The 15,621-nt window shown below is 40.0% G+C and overlaps 1 protein-coding gene across 7 annotated transcripts in view; it reads left to right on the forward strand.

Moving 5' to 3' along the window:
- TOP2B (DNA topoisomerase II beta) overlaps positions 1–15,621 on the forward strand; it is a 45,860-nt gene that overhangs the window by 27,170 nt on the left and 3,069 nt on the right. For 4 of the 7 annotated variants that reach the window (XM_083404641.1, XM_083404643.1, XM_083404637.1 and 1 more), the window contains exons 23-34: positions 21–221; positions 1,425–1,620; positions 1,738–1,829; positions 2,706–2,861; positions 3,163–3,246; positions 3,945–4,146; positions 4,928–5,092; positions 6,042–6,203; positions 9,703–9,910; positions 10,921–11,000; positions 11,491–11,601; positions 13,737–13,862. In XM_083404641.1, coding sequence (XP_083260767.1) covers positions 21–221; positions 1,425–1,620; positions 1,738–1,829; positions 2,706–2,861; positions 3,163–3,246; positions 3,945–4,146; positions 4,928–5,092; positions 6,042–6,203; positions 9,703–9,910; positions 10,921–11,000; positions 11,491–11,601; positions 13,737–13,862 — 1,783 coding nt within the window. Of the gene's footprint in view, positions 1–20; positions 222–1,424; positions 1,621–1,737; positions 1,830–2,705; positions 2,862–3,162; positions 3,247–3,944; positions 4,147–4,923; positions 5,093–6,041; positions 6,204–9,702; positions 9,911–10,920; positions 11,001–11,490; positions 11,602–13,736; positions 13,863–15,621 lie in introns of all 7 variants that reach the window. The other 3 variants (XM_083404642.1, XM_083404638.1, XM_083404640.1) reach the window with 1 other exon arrangement.

Here is a 15,621-nt window from a genome sequence, read left to right on the forward strand (position 1 = left end):
CTTTTTAAATGTCTGTATAGGTTTACAAAGAACAGGTGTTAGAGCCGATGCTGAATGGAACGGAAAAAACACCAGCATTAATTTCAGATTACAAGGAGTATCACACGGATACAACTGTGAAATTTGTTGTGAAAATGACCGAAGAAAAGCTTGCTCAGGCCGAGGCTGCTGGACTTCACAAAGTCTTTAAGCTTCAGACAAGTTTAACTTGTAATTCTATGGTAACTTTTCTATATGTTTGACTACCAGCACTAATTGCACTTTAATCATTTTTCTGTTGCCGTGGCAGCAATATATTCTGTATACCATGTGACTAAAATGCCTCACTTCATATTTCCTTTGATACAAAAAGCGAAAGGGGGCTAATAGTAATTTGAGGTGGTAAACCTTAACTTCAAAACTTTATCAGACAAATCTGGTGTAAAAGTGTAATTTCCCCCCATTAGTAATAATTTATTTGTACCCCACCCATCTGGCTGGGTTTCCACAGCACTCTGGGCGGCTTCCAACAAAAGATTAAAAATACATTAAAACAGTCATTAAAAACTTCCCTAAACAGGGCTCAGATGTCTTATAAACGTCAGATAGTTGTTAATTTCTTTGACATCTGACGTTAAGTACAGATGGGTCTGATATCTGGTCATTTAAAAAATTGTACAACCTGCACAATGCCTATTCAGGTGACCTTAGAATAAAAACACTTTGACTCACTCAGCTGGTGATTGGTCTATAATTTTAAAGAGATTACTCAAGATTTGAGAATTCCAAACTCCTGGCAAAATTGGGAGCTCTTAACTCTTTCAATATCTCCCTTTGAAAGTGGGTATGGGAGTTCAATTGCCATTTGAATTTGAAATAAGAATTGTATCCTCAACACGTGTACCTAATTGCATTCTGATCACCTCATTGTTTTCAACAGCATGAATTATTTACAAACAAATAGAATGCTGAATTGCAAGTCAAGCCAAAGTCCTTCTATACTTGGATAATGATTTTAATATGAAATACTTGAACCTGACAAAAATTAAAAATTCATATATACTTGGCATAAAGTCTGTTAAATGCCCAGAAAAACTATCAGTACCAGCTTAGTTAAAATTTATTTCAAATAATTAAAATTGAATCTGAATTGAGAATTCTTTAAAGGCTTGCTGTACTACCTTCATGTTAGTTGCATGTGCAGTCATATAAAATATTCACATATCTTGTACGTACTTAACTATATGCAGTGTTAAAATAATCAAACATTGGCTGGGAAGGGAAGACCTTCCAGGGTTAGAGACCCTGAGTTTTCATTTCTCTTTCTCTCTCTGTTTTTGTTTTTATTTAGATTAGTTTCTTTTATTATGTTACAAAAAAAGCTTTAATAAAACCTTGTTTTTTAAAAAAGAAAGAAAGAAAATAAACATTTTATATTTGTGCAGGTGCTATTTGATCACATGGGGTGTCTGAAGAAGTATGAAACTGTGCAAGATATTCTGAAGGAATTCTTTGACTTACGATTAAACTACTACAGCTTGCGCAAGGAGTGGCTTGTAGGGATGTTGGGGGCAGAATCCACCAAGCTTAACAACCAGGCTCGCTTTATTCTAGAGAAAATACAAGGGAAAATTACCATAGGTAAGAAACATGTGAAATTTAAAGTGCATTGTGAAATTGATAAAGATGTAAGTGAAGGAAAATAGAAACATATACCATTTTAAAAAATTGTAATTTGCTTTCTTTTGTTTCACATAGAGAATAAATCAAAGAGAGATTTGATTCAAATGTTAGTCCAGAGAGGCTATGAATCTGACCCGGTGAAAGCCTGGAAAGAAGCACAAGAAAAGGTAAACTATTTAGGCAACGATCAATTCCCTCTAACATATTTTTTAAGGAAAATATGTAACAATATTAATCTTGGGCCTTTCCTTCTGTATGAGTGGATGTTTAGGGTTGCAGCTTAAATTAGTCCCAAATTATGAGTAGTTAACTAATTTATACCAATGCAAGCTATACATACAGCTTTGGCTGGATGTTTATTATCTTAGAGAAATTACATTGTTGGCTTTGGTCTTTGCCACATAGTTTATGGAGCTGTACAGAAATAGCAAACAGCTATTTCCTGGACTACATGTCCCATCATCCCTGGCCATTGACCATGATGGCTGGGGAGAATGAGAGATGTAGTATGGCAACAGTTGGAGATTATCCTTTCAGTACCTCAAGCTGAGTGGCAGAACTCCTTCTCCCAACGAAAATGCTCTGGCAAAGAAATTAGCAATTTCCAAAGATGAATGAGATGTCTGTAGAAAATCATGTAAATAATTGTTTTCTGATTATGCCAAACTCTGCCTCCATCTGCCACAATTTCATGAGTAACTCTGCTACTAAAACAGGGGCATTGTGTAACAGGTAGGCCACAGTAATTTTCAAACATTTCAAGTTAGATTGTTTGAGAACCCACTGCTGTATTGTATAGAGATTTGTGTATTTCTAGCTGCATATCATAACAGCTTTGGAACTTTGTGTCCTGGGTACTATGCTATGATTTTTTCCCCATTTTATTTATTTATTTTGCTGCTACCAGGATTCCTTGAGCTTCCCCTCTGTAGATCACCAGTACTGTAGAAATTGAACCTACATAAAATACAAAGTCTTTAAGTATCCCTTTGTAGCCGTAGGATATATGAATAGCAGCATAACTATTTTTATTATTATTATAGGCAGCAGAAGAGGAAGAAATGCAGAACCTCAATGATGACAGTTCCGACTCTTCCGGATCTACCTCAGGCCCAGATTTCAACTACATCTTAAATATGTCTTTGTGGTGTCTTACTAAAGAGAAAGTAGAAGAAATCATTAAGCAGCGGGACACAAAAGTAGGTATCTTTCAGAGTTCCTGATCTGAAAGTACTTCCTAGTCTGATGTATGTGCAGCTGCATTCTAAATTCTAAAATTTATCCCCCCAAACCCAAACTTGTGTCTCAGAATTTGCTCATTGGTTTCACCATTACAATGCTATTGATCAAACATATGTATATAAAAGGTAATATGTACAGATCTTTGCATGGGGATTACTGTATAGTCACTGCCCTAGTTTTGTTCCATTAACATTTGCTTATCTTGGATGTTCAGAATATGTTTGTTCAAAAATCCTTTCTGTATTTGTCACCTTGAAGGGAAAGGATCTTGCTGACCTCAAGAGAAAATCTCCGTCAGACCTTTGGAAAGAAGATTTAGCAGCCTTTGTAGAAGAGCTTGATGTATGTACAGCACCAAGGATTAATGTTGCAGTTTGTCAACATAGTTTTTGTTTCAGCAAGTAATCTAGCAAAACTGTTGTTTTTTAATATATCAAAGTCTGTTGGCAGAAGAGGTGAAATGAGGATCTGTGTAATTTTACACTTCAGAGCTATGTTCTCAGACATACATTTGCTGCAGCTGTTACTATGGCAGAAAACCCAGAATCCAGGGGGTTTCACCAGTCTGTAGGTTTTGCATTTGAGTTCAGCATGTTTAGCTTTGAGCGTCTATAGTTGTTTATTTATTGCCCAGTTTTCCTACATACTTTTTCCGTAACGTGGTTTACCCATGTTTCTTGACAAAGACATTACATGCATAATATTTCTCTTTTAAAAGCTTTTGACTGGTTCTCAAATTGAAGACATGGGAGGAATTACATAGATCCCCTCAAAGACTGACAAATAGTTAATAATAATATTTCATCTGCTTTACATAAGGCTTTGTCCAAAATTACTCAGATGTATTACTCAAACATTCCTTAGGATTAGTAGTTAGTATTGCCTGTCTTGAATGATGTAATGCAGTTATAGCATTATTTTAACCTCTTAGTGTTTTTTTACTCTCTCTTTTTTAAGCAGACATAGATTTTCTATATGTAGTAGCAATAGTTCCTCTTTGGAGATGTTTATATTTTTCTTTTATTTGCGTTTATTTTTAGAAAGTAGAAGCACAGGAAAGAGAAGATGTCCTGTCTGGCATGACAGCAAAACCTATTAAAGGCAAAGTTGGTAAGCCCAAGATGAAGAAACTCCACTTAGAAGAGACGATGCCCTCGCCATTTGGTAGGAGAATAGCTCCACAGATTACATCTGCTATGAAAGCTGATGCCAGTAAGAAACTGCTAAAAAAGAAGAAGGCAAGTCAATACCTCTTGTTCCTGATTCTTCTATATTATTATTTTTTTTGTACAATTTATACCCTGCTTTTTATATCAAACATACTCAAGGCAGCTTAAAGACAATTACAGAAATGCTAAATAAAACACATAAATTTAAAACACCAACAGCAATAAATGTAATATGATTTAAAAGCATTGGTAAAGCAAAAGTAAATTAAGAGGAAATAACTTAAAATGCCCATAGTGCCTGTCTTCAGTGCCCATCTAGAAGTGGACAGCTTAGCAACTAAGGAGCCAGACATCCCTGTCAAGGGGAGCTGTTCCAAATTTTGGGCACTACAATCAAAAACACCCTATGTCTCATGTTGGCCCATTGACACATTGGCTAAAAGGAACACAGAGAAAAGGTCTTGAAGACTGAATTAAGTGACTTGGACAGGTTCATATGGGAGGAGGCAATTCTTGATAAAGCCCTGAATGGTCTGGGATCAGGGTATAAAGATCAAACCAGAATTTTGCCAGTCTGTTTCTGGAATCCATTCAATCACTGAAGCTGGTAGATGATTAACATACAATGATCAAGTCTGGTAACCTCAGGCAAAACACGGGCAGCTGCCTTGTCCAACTGAAGTTTGCAGACTTCAAGGGCAGTTGTGACCTGGGGGAGTCCTAAGGACCAGATAGAGAGCCCTGCAGGAATTGAAGTTCCTAGAAGCACTCTGGAATATTGTATCAGCTCAGCAAACTTCATTACACCCAGCCATTACATTGACCTTAATTAGTTTGGTTAAATTTCCAGGGAGAACTGGATACTCTAGCAATAAAACTGGAATTTGATGAAGAGTTTGGTGGCATACCAGTCGAAGGGGCTGGTGAAGATTCGCTTAATACCTCTGTCCCAGTGGCTAGCCCAGTGGCCAGCCCAGTGGCCAAAACACCTAAGCCCAAGAGAGAGAAGAAAGAGCCCGGTAAGTAAACAGAGAGTGACTTTGGATGTCACAAAGAAGCATTACTAGCTGAATTCATGTATATCAGAAGGAAAGCTCATGTGGAGAAATGGAGTGGGGTCTAGATTCACAGTGCCTTGTTCCAAGAATCATCATCCGCCAGATACTCAGTGTGCAGAACTGCTCTGTAATGCCTGAAGCAATAGCACATAGATATGCTGCAGATATAGATATAGACATATATATGATGGTGTTTTTTTAAAAAAAGAACTGCACATCTCAGTGTGCAGCTATTTTCTGGGTACCCAGAGTTTTCCTCTCTTCACGGCTGCCAAAGACTTTGGGTTTAAGAAGCAGCTCTGTATTTTGGCAGTCTTCTCTGAAAGAACTTGAACAAGCACATGGTTTAGATTGGTTGGGACTATGTGCTCAAGTCAAAGGGACCCATGCAGTGGCGTAGCGTGGGGGGTGCAGGGGGGGCCGGCCGCACCGGGCGCAACATCTGGGGGTTAGGGTTAGGGGGCGCAAATCCACGGGTAAGGGGGTGCAAATTACTTGCCTTGCCCCGGGTGCTGACAACCCACGCTACGCCACTGGACCCATGTTAAGTGGTCTCCATGGTTCTCAGGGAAGCATTGAATACTGATTAGTGTGGCTTATTTGTTGCTCTGCCTTTTGGTTAATAGACTTGTGAATTGGCCAGGTGTTTTGCCAAATGCACTAGTTCTTTTGGATTCAGTGAAGAGCAAAGGGGACAAGTTTCCTGTAGATATCTTACCATTTTATATGACATGATTTTCAAAACTGTCATCCTGCATTTTGTATTGGGAGTGCTTAATGAGGTAATGTGTTTCAACATAATTAACCTGAAAAATGAAAATGCTTTAATGCAGATTATTAAAAAAAACTGTGTAAGGAGTACGTATAATAAAAGATTCTTTACTGTACTGAGAATTAAATTTTATTCTAGGCCCTAGGGTGAGAAGAACACCGTCTTCCGCCACAAAGTCCAGTGCGAAGAAAGTGAAGAAACGGAACCCGTGGTCAGATGATGAATCTAAATCTGAAAGTGACTTGGAGGAAAATGAACCTGTGATTATTCCAAGAGACTCGTTACTTAGAAGAGCCGCAGGTAATAATGAAAATGTGTTTTTCAGTTTATGTGCAGAATGCAATGAGAGCCTTCTAGAGCTATTTAGCTAAGAGGGGGGCACTGCTCCTTTCAAGGGATACTTGCCCGCTGTACCTGCTTGCGTGCACAGGGTTTCCACTGGATATACCTTCATAAAGGCTCACCATAATTTTCTTCTTGCAATGTACGATATTGCACAACAGATGACTGTTTGGGCATCATGCAAACCATGGGGTATGAGCCGCAGCCTTAGGTTTAACTCTCCTCCCTCTCAAAAGCCAGCTTCGTAACCTATGGTTTCAAACAAACCACAGCTAAAATTAACCACAGTTTATTGGGTGGTTGACAGAAGCAAAAGCTTCCAAATTCATCTTCACAGCTCATGCTCAAGGAGAAAAGTGTACAAGCCTAAAGCTTGCTGTGGTGTATTATTTCCAGGATTACCTGTGGTTTATCACGGCATCAAAATGTACCCTATATTTTGCATAGCTTTGGTCTCAGGATACAAACTACGGACTTTTTAAAACAGATGTTTAAAGGTGGGTGACCCACTGAATGATTAATTGGATAAAATTAGCCAGGGAATTCAAGCCAAACATGCAGAAACAAGCCCCCCCCCCCCCCCCCGGGAAACATGCTTTCACTGGCAGCATTAAGAGAAAATAGGTATAATGCAAGCTGGTTAAAACTTCAGATGCCAAGGACCAAAGCGAATATCACTCATCCCATAGAGACAATTATCTTTGATAATATATGCTCAGTGGGCAAGATACTGACACTTCCTCATCCTGGCACTTGGCAAGGCTATGATTTTGAGTGAGTCTTATTACCTCCCTGTTATAAGTGTGTACACACATATACAGAATCCGTAATTTTATTTGTATGCTGCCATAGTTAAAATGATGCTTAAGGCAGTTTACGACATGAGAAAAATACATAATTAAAAGCATAACAAAAGTAGTCATAAACAATAAATAAAATATCAAAAAAGCACACAAACAAATTGAACAGTTTCCACATAAATCTAAGATCTAAAATAAAGATGCAAAAAATATCAATAACAGCAACAAACTACCCCCACCTCTGCAACACCCCAGTCTAAGAGTCTGTTCAGCAGCGACTTACTTTCGTAGGTGGAGTCAGCCGCACCCACCCAACCAGGTGGAAAAATGCCTGCAAGGCAGGGAGCAGGTATTCCAGGACTCAGCCAGTACAGGGTGGGTGTGAGTGTGCGTGTACTCTTAAGCTTGATTTTCAAGATGGCTTACAATTTGATTAAATTGCAAAAGCAACTCGCACAAAAAAAGTGTCAAAACCCCAAAGAAAGCAATAGCAGAAAACAAAATAGTCATCAACAGCATTAAATTCCATGTAAAACCACTAACAGAAAATATACTCATGGGATTCAAAACCCCACTAAAAGCCTTTATAGATTACAGCGGTTTTAGCCTGTGTCTAAAAACAGAAGTGGTTTTTCAGGGGCCCATTATGGAGGTGCTTTCTTGCCACCAGGTGCAACAAAATGAATGGCAAATTAATACTACTACTACTATTACTTCTTCTTCTTCTTCTTCTTCTTCTTCTTCTTCTTCTTCTTCTTCTTCTTCTTCTTCTTCTTCTTTATTTGTACCCTGCCCATCTGGCTGGCTTTCCCCAGCCACTCTGGGCGGCTTCCAACAAAGATTAAAAATACATTAAAACATCAGTCATTAAAAACTTCCCTAAACAGGGCTGCCTTCAGCACAAAACTACTTATTGTTTGAGTTTTATTTTTCTTCACATGCGTTCTGGTGCCCTGGGCAGAAAATGCCTATCTCATCCTGGCAACTAGCAAAACCTGTTTTAAAGAGGCAAATCACATTTTATTAACCCAAATATCAAGCTTATTGAAGGTGGAAGTGATTTGAGGGAGTGGTCTCTGTCCCTTTATTGTAAATTGGCCTAGGCTAAAACCTGATTGGATAGCCAGAAAATCATCTCACTGGCAATTGGCCAGCAGTTAAAGTACACCATTGGTTTAGAGCACTATCCAGAGCAGTTGGAAGCAACACCCAGCTAGATCAATTAACCCAAAGGAATAAAGAAGACAAATAAGCCAATGCTAGGAGAGGAAGCACCAGAAACTAAAGTGGTGCTGACAGAGTTAGATGCACAACCCTCAAGCCCTCGACCCCTTACAGTCCTTTGCAAACTGATGCAACAATTATGAAATATTACTATTTCGTTTTATATACCGCCATTTATCAAAAGATCTCAGGGTGTTGTACATTAGAAACACATTACAAAACATCCATGATAAAAACAGTAAAAAGCATATTGATGGATCGCCTAATAGTAAAATGATAATAATAACAGTCCCGTCCCCCCACTTTCACAGGCCATAGATTATTTAATAGCCATAGGTCTTGGTAAAGAGGAATGCTTTTGCCTGGTGTCTAAAGACATGTGGTGATGGCGCTAGGCAAACCTCTCTGGGGAGACTCTGAGGAGTATAGCATCTAGATCAAGGGAAGTTATAGTGCCACTGTATTCTGCTCTGGTCAGACCTCACCTGGAGTACTGTGTCCAGTTCTGGGCACCACAGTTCAGAAGGTCACTGACAAACTGGAACATGTCCAGAGGAGGGCAACCAAAATGGTCAAAGGCCTGGAAACGATGCCTTATGAGGAACGGCTAAGGGAGCTGGGCATGTTTAGCCTGGAGAAGAGGAGGTTAAGGGGGGATATGATAGCCATGTTCAAATATATAAAAGGATGTCACATAGAGGAGGGAGAAAGGTTGTTTTCTGCTGCTCCAGAGAAGCGGACACAGAGCAATGGATCCAAACTACAAGAAAGAAGATTCCACCTAAACATTAGGAAGAACTTCCTGACAGTAAGAGCTGATCGACAGTGGAATTTTCTGCCAAGGAGTGTGGTGGAGTCTCCTTCTTTGGAGGTCTTTAAGCAGAGGCTTGACAACCATATGTCAGGAGTGCTCTGATGGTGGTTCCTGCTTGGCAGGGGGTTGGACTCGATGGCCCTTGTGGTCTCTTCCAACTCTATGATTCTATGATTCTATGAGACCGTTCCACAATCGGGGAGCATAGAGAAGGGCCTCAGATGACAAGCACAGGGTCTGGATCGGTTTGTATGAGGAGAGACGGTCCTTTTTGTCAAGATGGATGACACAGTTCCATCAAGGAATGTTTGCTTAGTTTTGTATGTCCGTTTACTAGAGAGCTTTCTGGTAGCTTTCCTTTAAAGGAGATTGCAGTGTAGTTCATTTCTTTGTTGTTTACAGATCATTAGTGTCTCCCTATGGATGGGCTGCTAGTCTTTATTCCTTATGGGAAAAGTTACTTGTTGATCTTTCTCTAAGCTGCCATACCCTCCCCGTTTTGTCGTTTTCATAAGGTCTGCACGGTATCTTGCATCAGACACTTTAGGGTTGACATTTCCTAGAATGTGCAGTGTAGAAATTCACAAATAAATATTGATGCCATTATCTGTCTTCACAGCTGAAAGGCCGAAGTACACCTTTGATTTCTCGGAAGAGGAAGATGATGGTGAGGGTGACGAAGATGCTAACAATAATAATGATCTAGATGAACTGAAAATAAAAACATCTCCCATCATCAATGACAGAGAAGATGAATTTGAGCCCTCGGATGGTCTAGAAAAGGATGAATATGACTTCTCCCCAGTCAAATCGAAACCTTCTCCAGAGTAAGTGCAGTAACTTCAGGAAAGTGTGTCTGAGAAATATGCAAGAACAAATCTACCTGTTTGAAGAAGTGGCCAGTCCTCCCTGGTGTGCTTATCTTAGCCTTATTGTCCTTTGAAATGTGAAGATACATGCCATTGAGGCACTCTTTGATAAAAATCCTTAGACCAGGCACAAGCCACCTTGGTGCTGTTCAGATGTTTTAGGCTACAACCTCCATCAACCCCACTCACCATGGCCAGTGATCACAGATTATGGGAGTTGTAGTCCACAACATGTGGACGACCCACTTTGCCTTAAAAACTTGGATTTTCATCTGTACCTATTAATATGTGTTTTCTGTAGAATAGCCCAGTATTGCACTATTAATACCCAACAGCCAACTACTGTGGCTTGTCAGGTGCTTGACAACTCCTGTCCCCATTTAGGCCTTAAAAAAGGTGTGCGTTGGATTTGAATCCCAAATACCACCTCTCTCATGGCTGCAATTTTCAGGCCAGCTGCCTCCCAAATGGTAGGAGAGATTAAGTGATTCACACCCCAGAACTGTGACCATTGCTCTTGAGAAAAAACAACAACTGTAGCTATCTTGGAATTTTAGCAAGATTCAAGCCACCAGAAGGAGAGAAACCTTGCCTGCAAATTTAATATAATTCTGGCCAAAAATAAAAAAAAAATGTTTCTTTCTTTGGTTGTAATGGTGGGGGAGCGGGGAGAGATAGAGAGATACAATTCAGGTGCGAACAGCACCCGAGCCTTCGGATCTAGCTTAGTTTTCCCATTACTGAATGGGGTGAGCAAGGGCTCAGTAATTTCAGTCCCCAAGCTGAATCAGATAGTGCTTATGAATTGGTAGAAGTGGTGAATCAGGGTCCATGACTGGTGACCTGCACTGGGCTTACATGTTTGCAGATTGTGCAGAGCTTCTGCCCTTGTAAAAGTAACTAATGGTTAATGCAAACTAATGGTTTGCATGGTGCAAGAGATACTTAAGTTTTCATTTTTATAACAGGAAGATTTCCCCAGAGAAGACTAATCAAGACTTTGGCAACCTTTTCACCTTTCCTTCTTATTCCCGGAAAGCCAATATTGGTAGGTATTTATATAGATATGTTAATATAGTGAGTATTTCTGATATATCTACAAAGATAGCTATGTGCTTGGAATATATGAATTCCTTAGGTCTGCCTCAAATTGCATACCTCAAGGAGCGATCATTTTCCAGTCAGGCAGTCAGCCGCCAAGATTTCAAAACTTTGAATTGTACGAGCATGAAGGAAGCAAAAGATGTTGAGTATGCAATGTGCTAGTCTTGTTTCCAAAAAGCTTAGAAGCTGTCTGAAAAAGCTCTGCCACTGTGCTCATTCCAGATGCCAACCCCCTCACAGAACCCATGTCCTGGAAAACGGTAGGTCTGCCCTGTTGTGCTCTATCCCTGAGATGTGACAAGCTGTAAAAAAGTTGCTAGATTTTAAGAAGACCAGGACAGTTTAATTTTAATGTGAGGAAGTAGAGAGTGTTCCTATATTTAGCCTAACTGTGAAAAGGGTGATGACATGACATGTTAAAACCTTTTATTTAGATACATCCAAGTTTGACAGTGATGACGAAGATTCAACACCAGTCTTCTCCTCCTCTTTTACTCAGAAACAGACAGAGAAACCTCCAAGTAAAGTGGTAGTTGCTAAAAAAGGCAAGTATTTGGATTTGCTGGTTAGCTTGCTCATTTAAAATATGCTCTATTGTGTTGCAGCAAAAGAAGTAGTAGCATTAAGGTAAAGGTAAAGGTACCCCTGCCCATACGGGTTGCCCCCTGCCTTTTAGTTCCATAATCCACCTCTAAATATATTGGGGGTTTTTTGGGGGGGGTACCTTTGGTCCACTTAACTTCGAACTGTGTACCCTGACTGGTAACGTCTGTCTACTGTCTCAAGCTGAGGGTCTTCCCCTGTTTTGCTACCCTTCAGACTGCAGGTGGCAGAGACTAAATAGACAGGGGTCAGCAAACTTTTTCAGCAGGGGGCCAATCCACTGTCCCTCAGACCTTGTGGGGGGCTGGACTATATTTTGAGGGGGGGGGGGAATGAACGAATTCCTGTGCCCCACAAATAACCCAGAGATGCATTTGAAATAAAAGGACACATTCTACTCATGTAAAAACTCGCTGATTGTCCGTGGGCTGAATTTAGAAGGCGATTGGGCCAGATCCAGCCCCCGGGCATTAGTTTACCTACCCATGGAATAGGATTTTCTGGCTGCCAAGTCCTTTAATGTTCATAGTATTATTAATTAAATATGTTAATATGTTTTTTAATAGGCAGCTAAGAAAATATATACCTTTCAGGCTGAAAAAAAAAATCACCAAGGTACAGTGGTACCTTGGGTTACATACGCTTCAGGTTACAGACTCCGCTAACCCAGAAATAATACCTCGGGTTAAGAACTTTGCTTCAGGGTGAGAACAGAAATCGTGCAGCAGCAGCGGGAGGCCCCATTAGCTAAAGTGGTGCTTCAGGTTAAGAACAGTTTCAGGTTAAGAACGGACCTCTGGAACAAATTAAGTACTTAACCTGAGGTACCACTGTATTTAAAACTACTTAGTAGAGATCTCCATGATTTCACTTCTTTGGATGTAGCAAGTTTTTCTTCTTACCTCCCTTTTGGAGAATGAGTGAAATGCAGCATGAAAGGATAACTGTCTGCTGTCTACATTTATGGATAATGAACCTTCACCCTTTGAAAGTACAGCAGTTGCATGTGGAGAGAGTCCCATGGACATATATTGCCTCTGCAAAGCCCTGCTTCACTGTTACATTCTCCCACTTCAACCTAAACTAAGATTACGGGAAACCTGAAAGACTAAAGCAAAATATGGGAGTCAGATGCCCACTGCCTATTCTACGTCAACTTTGCCTGTGCTAAGGGGAAGGGGAAGAAGATCAAGGAGAAACTTGTCTACATATTTTCTTCTCGTTGTTGTTAATATTAGCACAATTCTGCCGTAGTGCCCCAATATTTTTTAAAAAAGATAAATCCATAGTATCACAGAGGGATAATGTTAATCATAACAAAATACGCAACAGAACTCCGGGCACGCAAACTAATACTTATAATGTATATTACTAAAACGATATTCTATATTACCAGAAGAGTATTGCATCCCATTTCTGAATTTCACTAATATTTCCTATAGTAAATCAAGCATGCCTACATCTGTTTTCCAAAATTCATCTACATATGAGTTGTGTAAAAAAAAAATAATCAAATCTGGAATTTAGTTTTCAACACACAATATAACACTTCAAGAAGCACTGCAATTACTTTTCTGTATATATTAAAATCAGAAGCAGAAAATACTGATGTACAGTTAATTACTAATAGGGGCAGAGTTACATGTTGCTCAGATTTGAAAAAACGGTTGCAGACGATATGGGACTGATACCAGGAAAGAATATCAAATAATCAGCAAGACAGATCCACAGAAAGATGGGCATTTTTATTAACTTTTGGAATATTACAGATAACATAGTCCTGTGTAATTCTTTCCCACCCACATGATTTTGCATCAAATCTTCTTTAACAAAGTCAGATTTCTAATCCTTTCCTCCTTGTTGAACAAAGCAAGTAAGTTTGTGGGTGGCTGGGACTGCAATGAACACAAAGGATATCTGAACCCACACATGCAGAAAATCACAAGTCATTCTTGAGCCTTTAAAAGTGAAAATAAAATGTAGGGAAGAAACAGAGCATTTCTTTGTAGGGGCTCTGCGTACTTGTAGGGAGATTCTGTTGTACTCATGGTAATGTAGTATTTCTTAATATAATTAGCAGCAAAACTGCCGACGGATGTGCCCTCTAAACCGAAAAGACCTCCTAAGCCCAAGAAGATGGAAGTAATAAACTCTGATTCAGAACCTGAATTCGGCATCCCAAAGAAGGCTGCAACTCCCAAAGGTAACAGTTTGGATGTTGCCTATTTTCACTTGATGTAGCAATGTGTGAGTAGGGAATAAGAATTCTTTTTTTCTTCATCTCGGAATGAAGATCGTTTAATTGGAATGAAGCAGGGGTGGAGTGCAAATGAGCTGCTGCACTTCTTTCCCGTTTTTGCTGTTAATACGTGAAAGGGAAACTGACCTTTTAGCAAGATGTACATTATCTGGCTGTGGGTGCAGGTCACACATATCATGCCCTTGTGGAGGCTTGCCTTTCTTCTTCACACCGGCAGTGTGAAGAGAGGCTGCACGAAGCTGCTTTGAGGATGGGACGGAATATACTCAGGATGTGGAATCAGATTCAGGGCTTATGATAGCCTAGCTGGAGAGTCACATTCACACAAACTGTTATATAGTATCACAAACCCTTAAAGGTAAAGGGACCCCTGACCATTAGGTCCAGTCGTGGCCGACTCTGGGGTTGCGGCGCTCATCTCGCTTTATTGGCCGAGGGAGCCGGCGTACAGCTTCCAGGTCATGTGGCCAGCATGACTAAGCCGCTTCTGGCAAACCAGAGCAGTGCACGGAAACACTGTTTACCTTCCCGCCAGAGTGGTACCTATTTATCTACTTGCACTTTGACGTGTTTTCGAACTCCTAGGTTGGCAGGAGCAGGGACCGAGCAATGGGAGCTCACCCTGTCGCGGGGATTCGAACCACGACCTTCCGATCAGCTAGCCCAAGAGGCTCAGTGGTTTAACCCACAGCGCCACCCGCTTCCCAGACCCTTAGCAGACCTTAAATCTTGTGTTCAACTGTTGTCGCCAAGAGAACAAAAATACACTTTAAAGAGAAAGTATTTTTTTTTAATGGAAGAGTTTGTGAACTGCAAGGCACACTGTGCTATTACTATAAACTTTATAGTGAACACAATGCTTTTCTTTCTGTGAATGCAGCTGTGGCCGTAGCCCTTGCTGAGCATGAAAGCCCATGAAGTTATGCTAAAGCAAGAGTGGGGAACCTTTGTTTCCAGATGTTGCTGGACTACAACTCCCATCAGCCCTAGCAAACATGGATAGTGGCTAGGGATGATGGGTGTTGTAGTTCAGCAACATCTGGCACCTGAAAGGTTCCCAACTCTTGTGCTAAGTGGTGAATTGTAATAATTAAATCAGTCCACAAATGGTGAATGAACATTTAACAATGGCAAGTGATTTTGTAATTGTAATCAGTCAGCAAAAAGAAAGGGAAGTTTCATGTAACTATTGGTTGTCTTAGCAATCAAAGGATTACTTCTTCCGCAGTTCTTTAGTCCCAAAAATGAGACTCCTGTGAAATGAAATAGAATTTGAGTTCCATAATTAATGTCTTGTTTGATGATGATAGAAGATACTGAGCTGCTAAATTGGTAGCATTAGCTTTCATTTTGCACTAGTACAAAGGTTTGGGTTGTGGAAATTTGGGTCTGACGTTTCTGGACGAGGCAAAAAAATGTGCTGCATTTCTTTTGATGCTCAGGTATGGAGCATGTATTGGGAAGTATTTTTAATACCTTTATTTTTGTAGAGGAATTTCAGTTCTAATGTGTTTTATTAATACACATAAACAAATTCCTGTAGAGAATCATAGGTCAAAAAATTCCGCTTGATTCAATCTATTCTACTAAAACTGTCAAATAACTTTGAGATAATCCAGTTTGCTATTACGAAACATATAAATAACTGTTGCATATTGTCAGAGCTGGCTCCTGGTCCCAGCTCACAGAGGACCAACGCTAG

The sequence above is a fragment of the Podarcis tiliguerta genome (genome assembly GCF_965153285.1).
Source record: "Podarcis tiliguerta genome assembly, chromosome: 12".
NCBI lineage: Eukaryota > Metazoa > Chordata > Lepidosauria > Squamata > Lacertidae > Podarcis > Podarcis tiliguerta.